Genomic DNA, 15,042 nt, shown 5'->3' on the forward strand with positions numbered 1-15,042 from the left:
CTGTTTCCGTTTCCGTGTGCGGCAAAGTTACACAAGTTTGGCGCGCTGCTTCAAAACAGACCGCGGGAGAAACTGAGGAGATTTGCTGCTTAGTTATTTGTTGGGATATTTTCAAGAAAGAAATCAAAAACTACTTTGGAGTTCACAAGGCTGAAAAAAGAAAGTTGAATTTATCGTGTCAGGTATGTGTTTTTGAATAATTTTACCTCAGTCTGCACTGTTATAAATTATTATGATGATGATCGTCTGCTGATGAGTTGTTAGAAAGTAAACGGTACTTTGAGATTAATTTTGTCCGCGTTTGTTGTTTGCATAATTCAAATTAAAATGTTTATTTTGACATTGAGGTTTTAAGTCATTTATATTCATTGAATCGTAAGGAGTTTAAGAAGTGGCGCGTTATACATTTCGCGCCATAAGCTATTAACGTTAACAGTATTGACGTGTATTTTTGCAATTCCAGCCTTGATGCATTACTTGATACGTTTTGCATTTATTACATGAGATTTATTTAACTCATTTCAGGCGTTTTGACGATGTTATCTCGTAAAAGAAAACATGGTTCTCCTGATGTTGAGAGGTATGTCATTCATTTTTGTCAAGTAACAGTACTGCTGGGTTGTTAAGTTGTTGATACACTTTGTGATCTACTTTATATAACCCTATAGTAACCCATCTAAGAAGCAAATAAGAAGCCCAACTAAATCTCCGAAAAGATCAAGCCGTCATAAAGAGAACATCCCAATCTCATTGACATCTCCAGAGAAGACTCAAGTCTCACCTCCCAGTACACCCAAAAAGATGAAGAGGACCTCTACATTAGAAAACGTACCAAAAAGGGTCTCTCCACGCAAAGCTGCTTTGGGAGCCGGATCCTTTTACAGCAAGCAGAAACCTCTATATCTCACACCCCTTGAAAGGAAAGTGTTAAAAGAAACCAAATCGCCACCATCAGTCCCTAACAGAGAGCCACTGAGACCTCCTTCATCTGCTGGAAATCTTGTTAAAAAACCTAAAAGCAACGTTCAACCGAAAGCAAAAGTGAGTCGGCCACAGTCTAACCTGAAAGGATACTTCACTGCAAAACCCAAGGGACAAACTCCACCTGACAAGAAAGCAAATCCATCCGACGTCATGGTGGAAAGCGTTCGTGCCCCTCTTACAGTTGGCATTATGAAGGCTAAAGTCAAACCCAAGCTTGTTGTGGGTGCGGCTTTTTTCAGCACTGGAAAGAAGCCCACGTCAATGTTCAAAAAGTCTGCACAGAAGCTTAAAAAGCCATCGAGCTACGAGAAGCCCAAGTCTACAAAATCCTCAAAGAAGAAAGATGAGGCGCGAGAGCATTCCCCGGTTCGTCGAGTCGTCTTCTCGAAAAAACAGCTGGACTTGCCCAAAACGCCAACTAAAGACATCATCAGTGACGATGCTGAGGACAGCGGTTCGACACCGGAGCCCACACAATTGTCCCCTCGTGTCCTGGCAGATTTGCATGGCATTACTAAAGAATTAAAGGTGGTTCTGAGGAGATCTGTTAGTCCCAACAAATCCTCCTGCTCTGAATCTGGTAGCCAGGTAAGTTGCTAAATGTAGTCATCTTGTAATGAGACTTTGGGCACGTGTGTTGTTTTAACCTGAGAATGTTTTTCAGGACACGCCTGCAATAAGTGATTCAGTGTTTGATGTGAACGATCTATCTCCACCAGATCACAACAGCTCAATGGATGAAGGCAAGTTACATCCAAAACTCCATACGTTCGAAATTTCATTTCGAATGAAAATTAAAGTTAAAAATGACTTATTTTGTTCTCAGAAGAATCATCTGTGTATCCCATCTTTGGCTCCAAAAGGTAATATAAATGCAAAAGACTTGGAGACTAATAACATACTGCCACTAACACACTCAAAATAGTGTTACATTTTTAATTAGTAACTTTTAATGTGTCTTCGTTTAGCCTGTATTAGTTCTTACAGTTGCATTTGTTCTCAGATCACGGAAAAAAGGGGCTTTGTCACCACCGCTGAACAGCAGCACTCCATCCACCCTGACTGCCACTTCTGCTGTCAAAGCCAAAGAAAGAAAAGCCATGAAACGAGATCTAAAGAAACAAACAGACAATCAGCTTGTCATTGTGAGTAAAAAGAGGAATTGTCTATAAATGAGTCTTTGGTTCTTTACCGCTTTAATGTTTGGCTAATGTGTCTCATACTTTGCAGGATGCTGGACAGAAGCAGTTTGGGGCGACTACGTGCGGATCCTGTGGCATGTTGTACAGTATAGACAGTCCAGAGGACAATTTCCAGCATACACAGTTTCATCAGCGCTTCCTGGACACTATCAAGTTTGTGGTGAGTTTTAGTGATGAAGTCATCAAGATTATGAAGCTTAAAGGATTATTCAATTTTCTAAAAAAAATCCAGATAATTTAGTCACACCATGTCATCCAAAATGTTGATGTCTTTCTTTGTTCAGTCGAGAAGAAACTGTTTTTTTTTTTTAGGAAAACATTGCAGGATTTTTCTCATTTTAATGGACCCCAACACTTAACAGTTTTAATGCAGTTTAAATTTGCAGTTTCAAAGGACTCCAAACGATCCCAAACGAGGCATAAGGGTCTTATCTAGCAAAACGATTCTCATTGAAAAACATGCACTTTTAAACCACAACTTCTTGTCTTCCTCCGGCTGTGTGACACGCCAGCGCAACCTCACGTAATAGGTCATCATGTCAAGAGGTCACAGATGACGTATGCGAAACTACAACGCAGTGTCTACAAATGTGGAGAAAGAGGACCGTTTCGACGTTGTAGTATGTGGAATGGTAATAATTCATGTCCTTGTGACGGTTTTAGAGATGTTCCGATACCATTTTTCTCTTCCCGATACCTGGGCTCAGGGTATCGGCCGATACCGAGTACCGATCCGATACCTGGGTGTATATCTGTAAAATATACAGCTATACATACTACTAGTCCTGTATGCAGTGTTTCCGCTATATACATTCAACCGTGGCGGCCCGCCATGCCTAAAACATCCCCGCCACGCCTGCGGTTGTGGATAGAAGGGATACAGCAAACGAAATCTCGCTGGATGACCACCGTTTTAATCCAATCCTTCAACCAAATCCAACTCTAAACACAAAATTTCACACGATTGTAGGATGTATTTGTATCTCATTTAGCCAGAGCCGCTGTTTTCATCATAATAATCCTACCTCCAAATCTACTCATTAACTTTTCGGCATTTGCTGTATCCCTTCTAGACAAAACCCACGGCGGCAGCTCGCAAAAAAGCTACAGAAATGTCTGCCCTGCCAGACTGGCTGTCTTAGAAATAAATTCCTTTCTGGATTCGCGTTGTTAACTCATTTATAAATAAATCTCCTAAAGTATCATAATTTCTTCCATGGGTTTAGTTTAATGAACAAATAGATTTAAATCAACAGAGGATGATTAGGCTACGTCTCTGTTTTGAGAAATAATAATAAAATAAATAAGCCTATACGAAGTATGTTACACTTAAATAATAATTAAATTGACAAAACGAATAAAAAAGTATTTGAGTTTTTTTTTTTTTTGTGACGCGCTGACCAAAGCAGCAGAAAGCACGTCATGTTTTTAATGATTTTAAGTAAGCACAAAGTTTTCTCCTTATTGTGAGTTTACACAAATAAAAATACATAATTTGAAGTTTCGAATATTGTTTTACTTTTATCTTTATGAATATAAATTTAGGGTAATTTAAGCTGCAAGGTCATCACGCATATGATGTTCACCGGCGCATATCTACACCAACACAGCGCAGGGCTGCGAGAAAAGACATTATTAAACTTTCGATTTAACATATTACGAGTTTTTTGGACATTCATTTGGAATCACTGTACTCATATTATCAACTTATCTGGTCATTAGTTATTCAGAATATAGGCTATAAGCGCAGTAGCGCGCTGCTGACCGCTCAGCTGTCAATCAATCTTCTGTGCTTTAGATCAACACTCACAAAGTTTCACATTAAATGATATGATATTTGTCCAAAAACAAAAGGCTAAATACTGAATACTACTTATATGCGACTGCAAGACATTAATAGGCGAATCTGTTTGTAAGGAAACTTACATTATTCCCATGGAAGTGAAGAACGTTGATAATAGAAACTTGAGGCAGACGGTGAGACTGTTTTATCTGTTTTCAGACGAAACGGCAGGGTCGGGGTACCCGCGGGATTTGATCTAACGGGTGTAATAATAGACTATTCGCGTGTCATTTGTGTTGTAGATGCAGGTCGGGACTCAATAGACAAGAGTAAAATGCGGGTCTAACATCCAAGACCAAAATTCGACTGGTTTTTAAATGGCCCCGTGCTTTGTGTTTAAGATCTGTCTGAAGACCGTTAAAGGTTTCTATTCAACTGCGCGATTTGCGGTGTGACCGGCTCGGGGTCTTTATGTCAAATGGTCCGGGTGTGAAATAAAATTGCTGCTGATGGATGTTCGGTCAATCACAGCGGTGCGGATTATCAAACAGGACTGTGCGTGAGTTTGCAACAGCTCTGTAACGCCAAACACGAGCACAACTTGCAATGCACACTACATTAAAACTACAATGTAATATCCGAACTACGTACGTAGCTATGTAACGTTTTTTAAGAAAATACATTTTAGATCAAACATAGAAAAGCAATATGCTATAAATATGAGGAAAAGTAAATGACAGCATGAAAATGATAAAAAATACATGTTAGTTTACTGTAGCCTATATTCTACTTTAAAAAAAATAATGTACATTTATAATCATCATGGGCGCCCCCTGCCGCCACAGCTGAAAAAAATCCTAGAGGAAACACTGTGTATGAATGGATATAACGGTTTTATGGTTTCCTTTAGACTTATTCCTGTATAAAACTGGAACAAATACATACAGTGAACTAGGGTATTTTTATTATCTGAAAGACATTTGACAGTAATATTTATTTTTCCTAAGAGAAAACGAGCCACAAATCTAACACTGTACACTGAAACGGTATTTTAGTTTTAGAATAATTTGAAAAATCTGTGGAATTCTGTGGGATGATTTTAAATGTTTTTAGAAGAAATTAGAGAATTTAAGCTATTCTTACAAAATTGCATCTAAAATAATTACTTTTTAAAGGCTTACAATTAAAATGAATACACCAAACCAATGAGTCCTCTGAATTAAACTGGACCAACATGAACCAGATAATGTGCATGTCAAGATAGAATTATAGTTTGTAGCCTATATAAAATGACATATATTATTGTTAATATATATTATAGCAGAATAAAAAAGCTTGTGTAAATGTTCTCATTATGAATTAAGCACGTATGAAGATAATTTCATCATTTTTACAACGCAATGTAAACTTTATATTAAACATAACAAGAGCATTCGTCTTGTAAACGGATTTGAAATTATGGATGTGCTGTGCTGACTGTCGCGTCACATAGACGACAGAGACAAGTAAGATCTGCGGTAAAACTCAGTGGTAAGTTTTATTTCATCTCAAATATCAAACGGTTCGTGCTCTTATCATTAAAAACAATCACAGCAAACAGCACACGCAGGGTTTATGTACTTATCAATGCTGCTCACAAACGCGCGAGGCTATGTATGTGTACTTGTTGTCAATGACAGTACTGGTCACTCACAAACGCGCTCAAGCGCGGGGTATGTGTGCTTATCAATCACGGGCATTAACTCCGTTGAGTACTCCGCCAAAATCTGCGGGCGCGGATTCCGTTGAGACATGTCGATGTTTTGTTTTATTAGTCTGAAATACTAACAAACAGCGGACATACAGCTGCATGCTTTCATTTCTTTGCCGCTCTAAGTAAACAATGGTTGCGTCACGCATGAGGTAACTTCCTGGTGTTTGCATTCAGAGCAGCGAAGAAGAAATGAGTTTCGCTTTGCAGCGTTAGCTATAACGGGCATAACTAGGTTTAGTAAGAAAATGGTATCGGATCGGTACATGGGTTCAAGTACTCGCCGATTCCGATGCCAGAATTTTTTGTGGTATCGGCCGCATTTCCGATACTGGTATCGGAACAACTCTAGTCGGTTTATTGTTTAAAATATTGTCACGCTAGCATGTCGCACAGCCGGAGGAAGAAGAGAAGTTGTGGTTTAAAAGTGCATGTTTTTTATTTTTCTTGCCAAAAATGACTATCGTTTCGCTAGATAAGACTCTTATACCTCGTTTGGGATCGTTTAGAGTCCTTTGAAACTGCAATGTTAAACCGTTTTTCAATATTTTACTATGTTCTTACCTCAACTTAATACATACCTATCTTTTTTCAATGCGTCCACTTTTGGTCTTTGTGCACCGCTTCTTGAGTGTGTTGGCATTTAGCCCCATTCATTCCTATGGCTCCAAACAAAAGTTTTATTTTGTGCCACCATACTTACTCGTGTAACTACTCATGTAACAGTCTTTATATAGGGAAAACATGAAAGTGTTTGGTGGCTTCTAAATGTATCCCTGGTTGGAGTCATAGGAATGAATGGGGCTAGGCTAAATGCTAACATATTCACAACGCGCTGTACAAAGATAAAAAGTGCACGCATTGAAAAAAGATTCATAAGGTATTAATTTGTCTAAGTTGAAGTAAGAACATCGTAAATATTGAAAAATGGTGGTGTTTTCCTTTAAAATGTTGGGTCGTATGGTATTTTTGCATTAATTTGTATTTATTTTTAGGGCTGGAAAAAAGAGAGAGTTGTGGCAGAGTTCTGGGATGGGAAGATTATTCTTGTTCTTCCTGATGATCCGAAATATGCAGTTAAAAAGGTCGGGAATTGATTATACATCATTTGATTATGATTATACATTCTGTATGTATATTTAAAACTATAATGCTTTATTTTAGGCGGAGGATGTGAGGCGTATTGCAGACAGTGAATTGGGCTTCCAGCAGGTGACCCTCAGTAGCCCCAGCTCAGCTAAAACTTTTTTGTTTATTAACAGTGACAGAATGGTGGTGGGCTGTTTAGTGGCTGAGAATATTAGACAGGTGAGTATTCGGGTTGAATGGAGTTTTTTTCTTCTCTGTTTCGGGTGAGGATCTAAACACTTGTGTCATCTAGGCTTATCGCGTACTGGATCAACCACAGGCTCCCAAAGACATGAACAAGGAGGACTTTATGGAGCATCACAGAGCCTGGTGCTGCTCCACTGTGCCGGAAAAAGCCATTTGTGGTGTCAGCCGGGTCTGGGTCTTCAGTCTGATGAGAAGAAAGGGGATCGCAACTCGCCTTCTGGACACTGTCAGGTACCAAACATCTGCAGTGATGTTGATATTATAAGGAGATTTTGCATAAATCAATATTTGTGTGTTGTTTCCACTTGATTCAGGACCTCTTTCATGTATGGGTGTCACTTGACCAAAGAGGAAATCGCATTTTCTGACCCTACACCTGAAGGAAAGCTGTTCGCCACAAAGTACTGCGAGACTCCAACATTTCTGGTGTATAACTTTGTCAGTTAAAGAAACATGTTTAGGTTTGAGTTGAGTATATTTTTAATCCATAAAAGAATATTGTGTTAGATGTTCAAATGAAGCCTGATAAGATGAAAATCCACTGCAGCTTTGTATCTGAAGATCCGTTACACTTATAGAGGCTATGGTTTTTTGCTGAGTTTTGTTTTTAAGCAACTATATACAGTAGCAAATGCTGGCTGTAGTTACTAATAACTAGGTTTGTGTTTTGGACATTTGCTTGTTACTTCAGTAATCAGCTGTTCAAATTTGTCCTTTGTTCAAATGTTAAACAAATTCAGCTAAGCTGCTACTTGGTTTTGACTTTGTACATATTTAAAATAAATGTTTTTAATTTTCTTTTAATTCTGTAAGTTTTGTACTTGATTCATTGCAAACAGTGATGGATGTAATGAATGTATTTAATTCTTTTCTGAGCAGTTGATACATACCCATACATTTTTAAACAAAAATATACAAATGACTAAACTGTGGTTAGATGTCGTTCTTTTAGTCCAGTGAACATTTCACATGTTGGTTTATCTAAAGCCAGATAGGAAGCAAAAAATTATTGCATGTTCATTGTTGTTTTTTGTTTGTGTGGTATGTGGGGCATGTTGTCACCAAAGTACCTGCAGAATCTATACAGTTTAACAATAATAAAACAGAAAAGTGTTTAAAATCAATGTATCTGGTAAAATTACTTACTAGTTGGAATGCTTGGGAAACCAAAATGCTGCAAATCATTTTGACATGCACCATTTAATATTACACCAAAATTAAACGTGTCTTTTAAAAACACAAATGATTACACCAAATGGTGTGTTCTTGAAATTTGAACGTCTTAAAACCAAAAGGTTTTCCTTGTGGAAGGTCTGCTTTCGTTTAGCAATATTTAATAAATAAAAATAAAATCAATATTTAATTTTCCTTACCCTACACTGCAAAAAAATGATTTTTAAGAAAAAGCATTTTAAAGAATTTTTTGATATTTTTTACTAAAAACAAGACAAAAATACTAAGATGCTTTTTCTTGATGAGCAAAACCACACAAGAAAAAAAGTCTAGTTTTTTCGACCAAAATTATCAAATGTAAGTTATTTTGTGCATAAAACAAGCAAAATTTTGGTTGAATTTTTCTTGAATTATGTATTTAAGAAAAATTTTCAAGATTTTTTGCCTACCCCATTGGCAGATTTTTTACTTGTTTTATGCATAAAAATCACTTAAATTTGATGTTTTTGGTCTAAAAACTAGACTTATTTTTTGGGTCGTTTTGCTCATCAAGAAAAAGCATCTTAATTTAAGATTTCTTAGATATTTTTACTGAAAACAAGACAAAAATACTAAGTCATTTTTTGCAGTGCAAACCAAACTTTGATGCTTCTGATTTCAGACACTGCAAAACATTTTTTCTCATTTAGTTTCTTTTTCTTGTTTTCAGTAGAAATATCATCTAAAAATTCTTAAATGAAGATGTATTTTCTTGATGAGCAAAATGACCAAAGAAAACAGGTCTAGTTTTTAGACAAAAAAATATACAATTTAAGTAAATGTGTGCTTAAAACAATGGGGTGAGAAAATTTTGCTTAAATTAAGTGTTTAAGAAAAAAGAAAATTTATTTTTAGATTTTTTTTCTCACCCCTTTAGCAGATATTTTTGCTTGTTTTAATTCACTTAAATTTTTTGACTTATTTTCTTAGGTCATTTTGCTCATGAAGAAAAAGCATCTTAATTTAAGAATTTTTAGATATTTCTACTGAAAACAAGACAAAAATATTAAGAAAGAAAGACATTTTTTGCAGTGGATTATGAGACTTTATCTTGGATTTTACAGACAGAGTCACATATTTAAACTTAAGACAAATGTGTTTAATCACTCTTTTACCAGTTGTGGATTCAATGTTAATATTTTGTGAAATAATTGCAAAAAACATAATAGTTCCTAATATTGTGATAGAAGATTTTAGATTTTTTTTAAATGATTCATTGCATTTATGTAACATTTAATCAAGTACACACTGCAAAAAATGATTTTCAAGAAAAAAACTCTAAGTATTTTTGTCCTGTTTTCAGTAAAAATATATATAAAAAATCCCAAATTAAGATGCTTTTTCCCGATGAGCAAAACGACCCAAGAAAATAAGTCTTATTTTTAGACCAAAATTATAAAATTTTGGCATAAAACATGCAAAAAATCTGCCAATGGGGTAAGCAAATTTTTCTTAAATTTAGTGTTTAAGAAAAATGTTCAATAATTTTTTGCTTACCCCATTGGCAGATTTTTTTGCTTGTTTTATACACAAAATCACTTAAATTTGATCTGTTTGGTCTAAAAACTAGACTTATTTTCTCGGGTCGTTTTGCTCATCAAGAAAAAGCATCTTAATTTAAGAATTTTTAGATATTTTTACTGAAAACAAGACAAAAATACTAAGACATTTTTTTCTTGAAAATCTTTTTTTTGCAGTGCATCCACCAGTGTGCTGATTTTACACAAAAAGACTCAAGTTCAAGTACAGACTATTTTATTGAAATTGCACTTGCAGTCACTACAGTATCTATATGTCAATAGTTAAATGTCAGAGTACACAAAAACATATGTAACATGACTAAACAGGCAAGTATTTACAATGTGACAAAAAACAAACAAACAATATATTTAAGATGGAAAAAGACCTTGATAGGTAAACGATTAATCAATTACAATAACCTCACTGCTTTTGTCAGCCAAAAAGGTGTTGGACTCCAGTGCCTGAACAATGTGAGCGGCAGAGGGTCTTTTGTGAGGGTCTTCTTCGGTACAGAGACAGAAGAGCTCCACCATCTTCTGGTAACCTCCTCCCAGAGTGGCTGAATCCAAAGGCGGTCGAGTTCCAAGCCTCTCATAATATGCATCTTCATCAAAGTCATCCTCTTCAAAGGAGTCATCTAAGACATGAACAGTCACACAGCACTTAAAATAACTGCATTTGGGTCAACAAAAAAAACCCCCAGAAATTTTAGACTTGGTCCTCAAAAAAAGAGAATGTATGCAAGTAATCTGCAAATTTATTTAGAGATTTTAACCCTTTTTCATTTAATTGAACCATACGGACACATAAAAAATGACCCATTTGCATTTTCCTAAAGGACAAAAATGGAAAAACATATAATGCTATGGATGTGTTACATATACATTTTGACATAACACGCACATTAATTTGCACATACAAATTTCCTATTCAGTAACTTCAAAATGGATGTTGCAAAATCTAGAAACAGATCAAAAAAGTTTTACCATCATCATCATCATCCTCAGTATCCAGCAACTCCAGGTGAGGAACAGAAAGAGTCATCATCTCCCACAATGTGAGTCCATATGCAAATATATCAGCTTTATCTGTGATGATTCCATCCTCCAGAGCTTCTTTAGGCTTCCACGGCTCGGTTCCAATGTAGTGCGCTTTTGGATCACTCACTGAGAACAGAAGATTTTAGATTAAACATATGATCATAAATCAGGCATAAACATATTGGTGATATATTTACACACCCTGCATGTTTTCATCCAGTGGCAGAGATACGCCAACATCACATATTTTGATGCTCTCAAAGTCTCCCTTTATTACAACATTGCATGACTTCATATCTCCATGCAAAAGCTTCTTCTCGTTGTGCAGGTACTGAAGGAAAATAACAACACAGATTAGACTGAATGACCAAAAGGCATCATATGAAATAGCCAAAACAAATAAACTATCATTAAAAAAAAAAAGGTGGATTCATACCTGTAACCCACGTGCAACATGAAGAGCCACTTTTTCAATGGTGGCCACAGGAAAAGCTTGTAGTCCTTCCTCTCTTCTTTTCTCAATGAGGTCATTCAAAGACTTCTCTCCACCATACTCCATTGCTAAACACTTAGAGCCATCTTTTGCTGTGGTAAAGGCTCTGAAACCTGCGTTTAGATAAACACAATAAAAATAATGTCTGAATCAAATTGAAATATTTACTTATTTACAGACCTGTTGAAGGGATAAGTTCAGACAAAAATGAAACTTATGTCATCTTTTACTAGTTCTCATGTTTTTATAAACCTGTGTTTCTTTACTCCGTTGAACGCAGAAGAAGATATTTTGATACATGATGGTAAGCACACAGTTGACGATGCCCATTGGATTTTTCCTACTATGGAAGTCAATGGGTGGCCTCAACTGTGTGCATACCATCATTTATCGAAAAGTCTGCTTTTAAACTCAACAGAAAAAAACATTACATGTTTAGGAACAACATGATGATTAATATTATATGTGTGTGTGTGTATGTATGTATATATGTACGTATGTATATATGTATGTATATATATATGAAATGTTTTATTTAAATATCGTTTTTTTTATTTATATATAATTTAGAATATATAAAAATATAAACAAATATATATACACATGTAAATGTTTCTTAAATACATACATGAATGTGTGTTTATTCATATATACATAATAATCACACACAGCACAAACTCATATGTTATGCAAAAAATTACTTTTATTTTGTATGAGATTAATCTATGCCCAGCCCTAATATATATGGGTGAATGACGTGATGTTTATTATTTTGTGTCCATATGGTTCAATTGAATGTAAAAAGGGTTAAAATTTCAAAATAAATTTCACGATTACTTGCATACATTCTCTTTTTTGAGGACTTAAAATTTCTGGTTTTATTTAATTTTGAAAGAATATTTGGGGGATAATTTCATTTTTTTTATATAATCATCATATAATAAAGATATAATAAAGATTATTTAGAAAACAGAGCCGTTTTCAGCATATGTCAGGACAAATATTACAAAAACGCGTTAAAATTTACATTTAGAAATAACTGATAAAATGATTATTTTTTCATGATTACGCTTACATGCAATCAAGGTGGATAAAATATTTAATATTTCTCATTCTTTGGCGCAATTGGCGGTTACACCATTTGACATTTTAAGGTCCATTCAGTCTTAACTTTCATAAATTGTGCAAATGTCATTTTTTTATTGCATAAAATTAACATAAATACACTGTGCATTGAAATATACCTGATGTGTGCTTTTAAAACAAGTTTTTTAGAAAGATTTTTGAATTTCTCCTCTTGACAGATTGTTTTTGTACTTTGGCGCAATTGGCGGTTACACCATTTGACATTTCCATTCCCGGGCCTTTCAGTCTTAACTTTCATAAAAATAGTGCACTGCAAATGTAATTTTTTACTGCATAAAATCAACATAAATACACTATGTGCATTGAAATATACCTGATGCATGCCTATGAAACAAGTTTAAAAAAAATTATCATCTTGCCAAACCGTTTTTGTCACTAACCCATATATGTATGTATGTATGTATTTATGTATGGTCTTTATAGAACATATATAGGTTGCAAATAGAATTTAAATTCAAATGTAACCCACTGACAAAGCAAAAGTATATTTACCAACAATATTAGGATGGTGCAGGTCTTTTAGGATCTTTGCCTCCACAGTCAGACGCTTCGAATAGACACTCATCTGACTCATAGCACACTTGCTGTTGATCTTCTTAATAGCCCATGGTGAATGAATGTGCTTTCCCATCCTGATGTAAATATTCATATAGGTTTATAGGTTTCCAGTGTCCACAAACATAGAATAGCATGTGTGAATGAAAAGTACCGACCTGTTCATGAGATATACGTTGACTCCAGTTCCACAGCCAAGCTTCTTCATGAAAGGAGAGGCAGGTATGGTGACCGGGGTTCCACATGAATTGACTGATAATACATTAATATACATTCAATCCATTATTATCATATTGAATAACCTCAACGATTTAATACATTTTCGATCTCAATGAGAGGGTAAGTTAACTGATACAAAGAAAACTAGACGAATATTAACGTTAGACACAAGTAACGTTAAATAGGAAGTTAACGTTAGATAGAAGAAACGTTTAAAGATAATTTTACCTGGACTTTTCACTTTTGAAGGCTTACGGGGGGTTTTATAGGCACATGGCGATTCTTTACTGGTCTCCATTTCCCCCAAAAGGTAAATTTAAATTACACCAAAGATAAACTTCAAAGAGTGGACAGTTGTTGAAAAACGCGCCCGTCTTTCAAATTCAACAGCTTCGTTGACGTCATACGTATTACGTATGCAAACTACAGTGTCTTCAGAAGGACATAAAGTGCACGCGTATTTCAGAGCATCTTGCTGGTCTAGTCAAACGTTAGATCGGGTTCGTGCAGTTATACGGACATAATAAGCATCAAACAGTTGTAAAGGGCTTTAACTTGGCTTAAGGGCTTTGGATGGCAATGCAGTCCATTTACCTTAGTGATGTAATAAACGAATCTTTTCAAAGTTTCGAATCAATTGAACCAATTGGTTTGAAAAATGATTCACTGTTTCGAAGCGCTCGAAACACCGAAATATGGCGCCACCTGCTGGTGAAAACGTTGTAAAAGCAACAAAATCTCAGTCCAAACATTTGACACTTTTTACAAAGTAATTGCAAAGATTTTTCTAAAAATATGTTTTTAAGAAAAATGAATTATTTAACTTAATTAAAGTAAAAGTGTATTCAGTGTTTTATTTAGGGCAAACAGATCATTATTACTCTAGCTACACTTTTAAATCTGTCTATAAACAAAAGTAGGCAAATGGTAGCGTTATCAGTCAGAAATATGAATGTTTTATGAACTTGCATGATAAAACTGACCCGAAGTCACCCAACCATGATATTAGACACTGGTCATTTGTGTTTAACTCCCCCTAGTGGTGAACCCTCGGACAATGACGTAATGAAGCCTCGTCGCTTAAACCACGTGACTTGGTCACGCTCCGAACCACTGATTCGAAACAAAAGATTCGTCAAAGTTTCTCACTAGCTTGGTCTGGTCTGGGTTTCTTTTTAATGTTCATAAAGTAAGATTATACGACTCGAAAATGTTGCTTTGAGTTTGAATTATAAAGCATTTACGCGTAACAATAGTTTTACTTTTAAAGATTCGTATTGCAATTTTAAAACATTACATTTTTTAAACAACTTTATATATATATATGTTAAGAAAAGATTTGTGATATGAAATTCGAATTACGCTGTTCTGGGGCAAGGGTGAATCAAATGAGTGTTATGTCCACCAGATGGCGCCATGTTATTATATATATATATATATATATATATATATATATATATATATATATATATATATATATATATATATATATATATATATATATAAACAAACATACTTTTTTCACTTTTTTCAAGTTACCCAGATGTATATATATATATATATATATATATATATATATATATATATATATATATATATATATATATATATATATATATATATATATATATATATATAAACAAACATACTTTTTTCACTTTTTTCAAGTTTTTACCCAGATGGACAGAAAAGGAAGATCGTTATATCTGTTTTTGATGGCAATAAAAAAGAAAAGGAGGATCATTCAAAGAAATGTTTTGATTAGAAAGGAAATCCTATTAAGCTCAGATTTGCAAATCACT

At 34.9% G+C, this 15,042-nt stretch overlaps 2 protein-coding genes across 3 annotated transcripts; one reads left to right on the forward strand and one right to left on the reverse strand.

Moving 5' to 3' along the window:
* The first annotated feature begins 29 nt into the window (after window positions 1–29).
* esco2 (establishment of sister chromatid cohesion N-acetyltransferase 2) lies at window positions 30–8,174 on the forward strand. Its single transcript, XM_055185557.2, has 11 exons — window positions 30–182; window positions 526–580; window positions 669–1,572; window positions 1,649–1,727; window positions 1,811–1,847; window positions 1,988–2,129; window positions 2,215–2,346; window positions 6,715–6,804; window positions 6,884–7,027; window positions 7,101–7,285; window positions 7,369–8,174. The coding sequence occupies exons 2-11, from the start codon at window positions 537–539 to the stop codon at window positions 7,499–7,501; spliced, it is 1,890 nt and encodes a 629-aa protein (XP_055041532.2). The 5' UTR covers window positions 30–182; window positions 526–536; the 3' UTR covers window positions 7,502–8,174.
* Window positions 8,175–10,004: 1,830 nt separating this feature from the next.
* On the reverse strand, window positions 10,005–13,692 carry pbk (PDZ binding kinase). Of its 2 annotated transcripts, none has more exons than XM_073856291.1 (7): window positions 13,469–13,692; window positions 13,180–13,273; window positions 12,959–13,098; window positions 11,264–11,433; window positions 11,029–11,158; window positions 10,774–10,953; window positions 10,005–10,421 (listed from the first exon to the last, which is right to left on the reverse strand). In XM_073856291.1, exons 1-7 carry the CDS (start codon window positions 13,536–13,538, stop codon window positions 10,189–10,191), a joined length of 1,017 nt encoding a protein of 338 aa, XP_073712392.1. In that variant the 5' UTR covers window positions 13,539–13,692; the 3' UTR covers window positions 10,005–10,188. The 2 variants fall into 2 exon arrangements, with proteins under 2 accessions (XP_073712392.1, XP_073712391.1); XM_073856290.1 differs by having other exon boundaries at window positions 10,005–10,424.
* Window positions 13,693–15,042: the final 1,350 nt, after the last annotated feature.

The sequence above is a fragment of the Misgurnus anguillicaudatus genome, chromosome 18 (genome assembly GCF_027580225.2).
Source record: "Misgurnus anguillicaudatus chromosome 18, ASM2758022v2, whole genome shotgun sequence".
Classification (NCBI taxonomy): domain Eukaryota; kingdom Metazoa; phylum Chordata; class Actinopteri; order Cypriniformes; family Cobitidae; genus Misgurnus; species Misgurnus anguillicaudatus.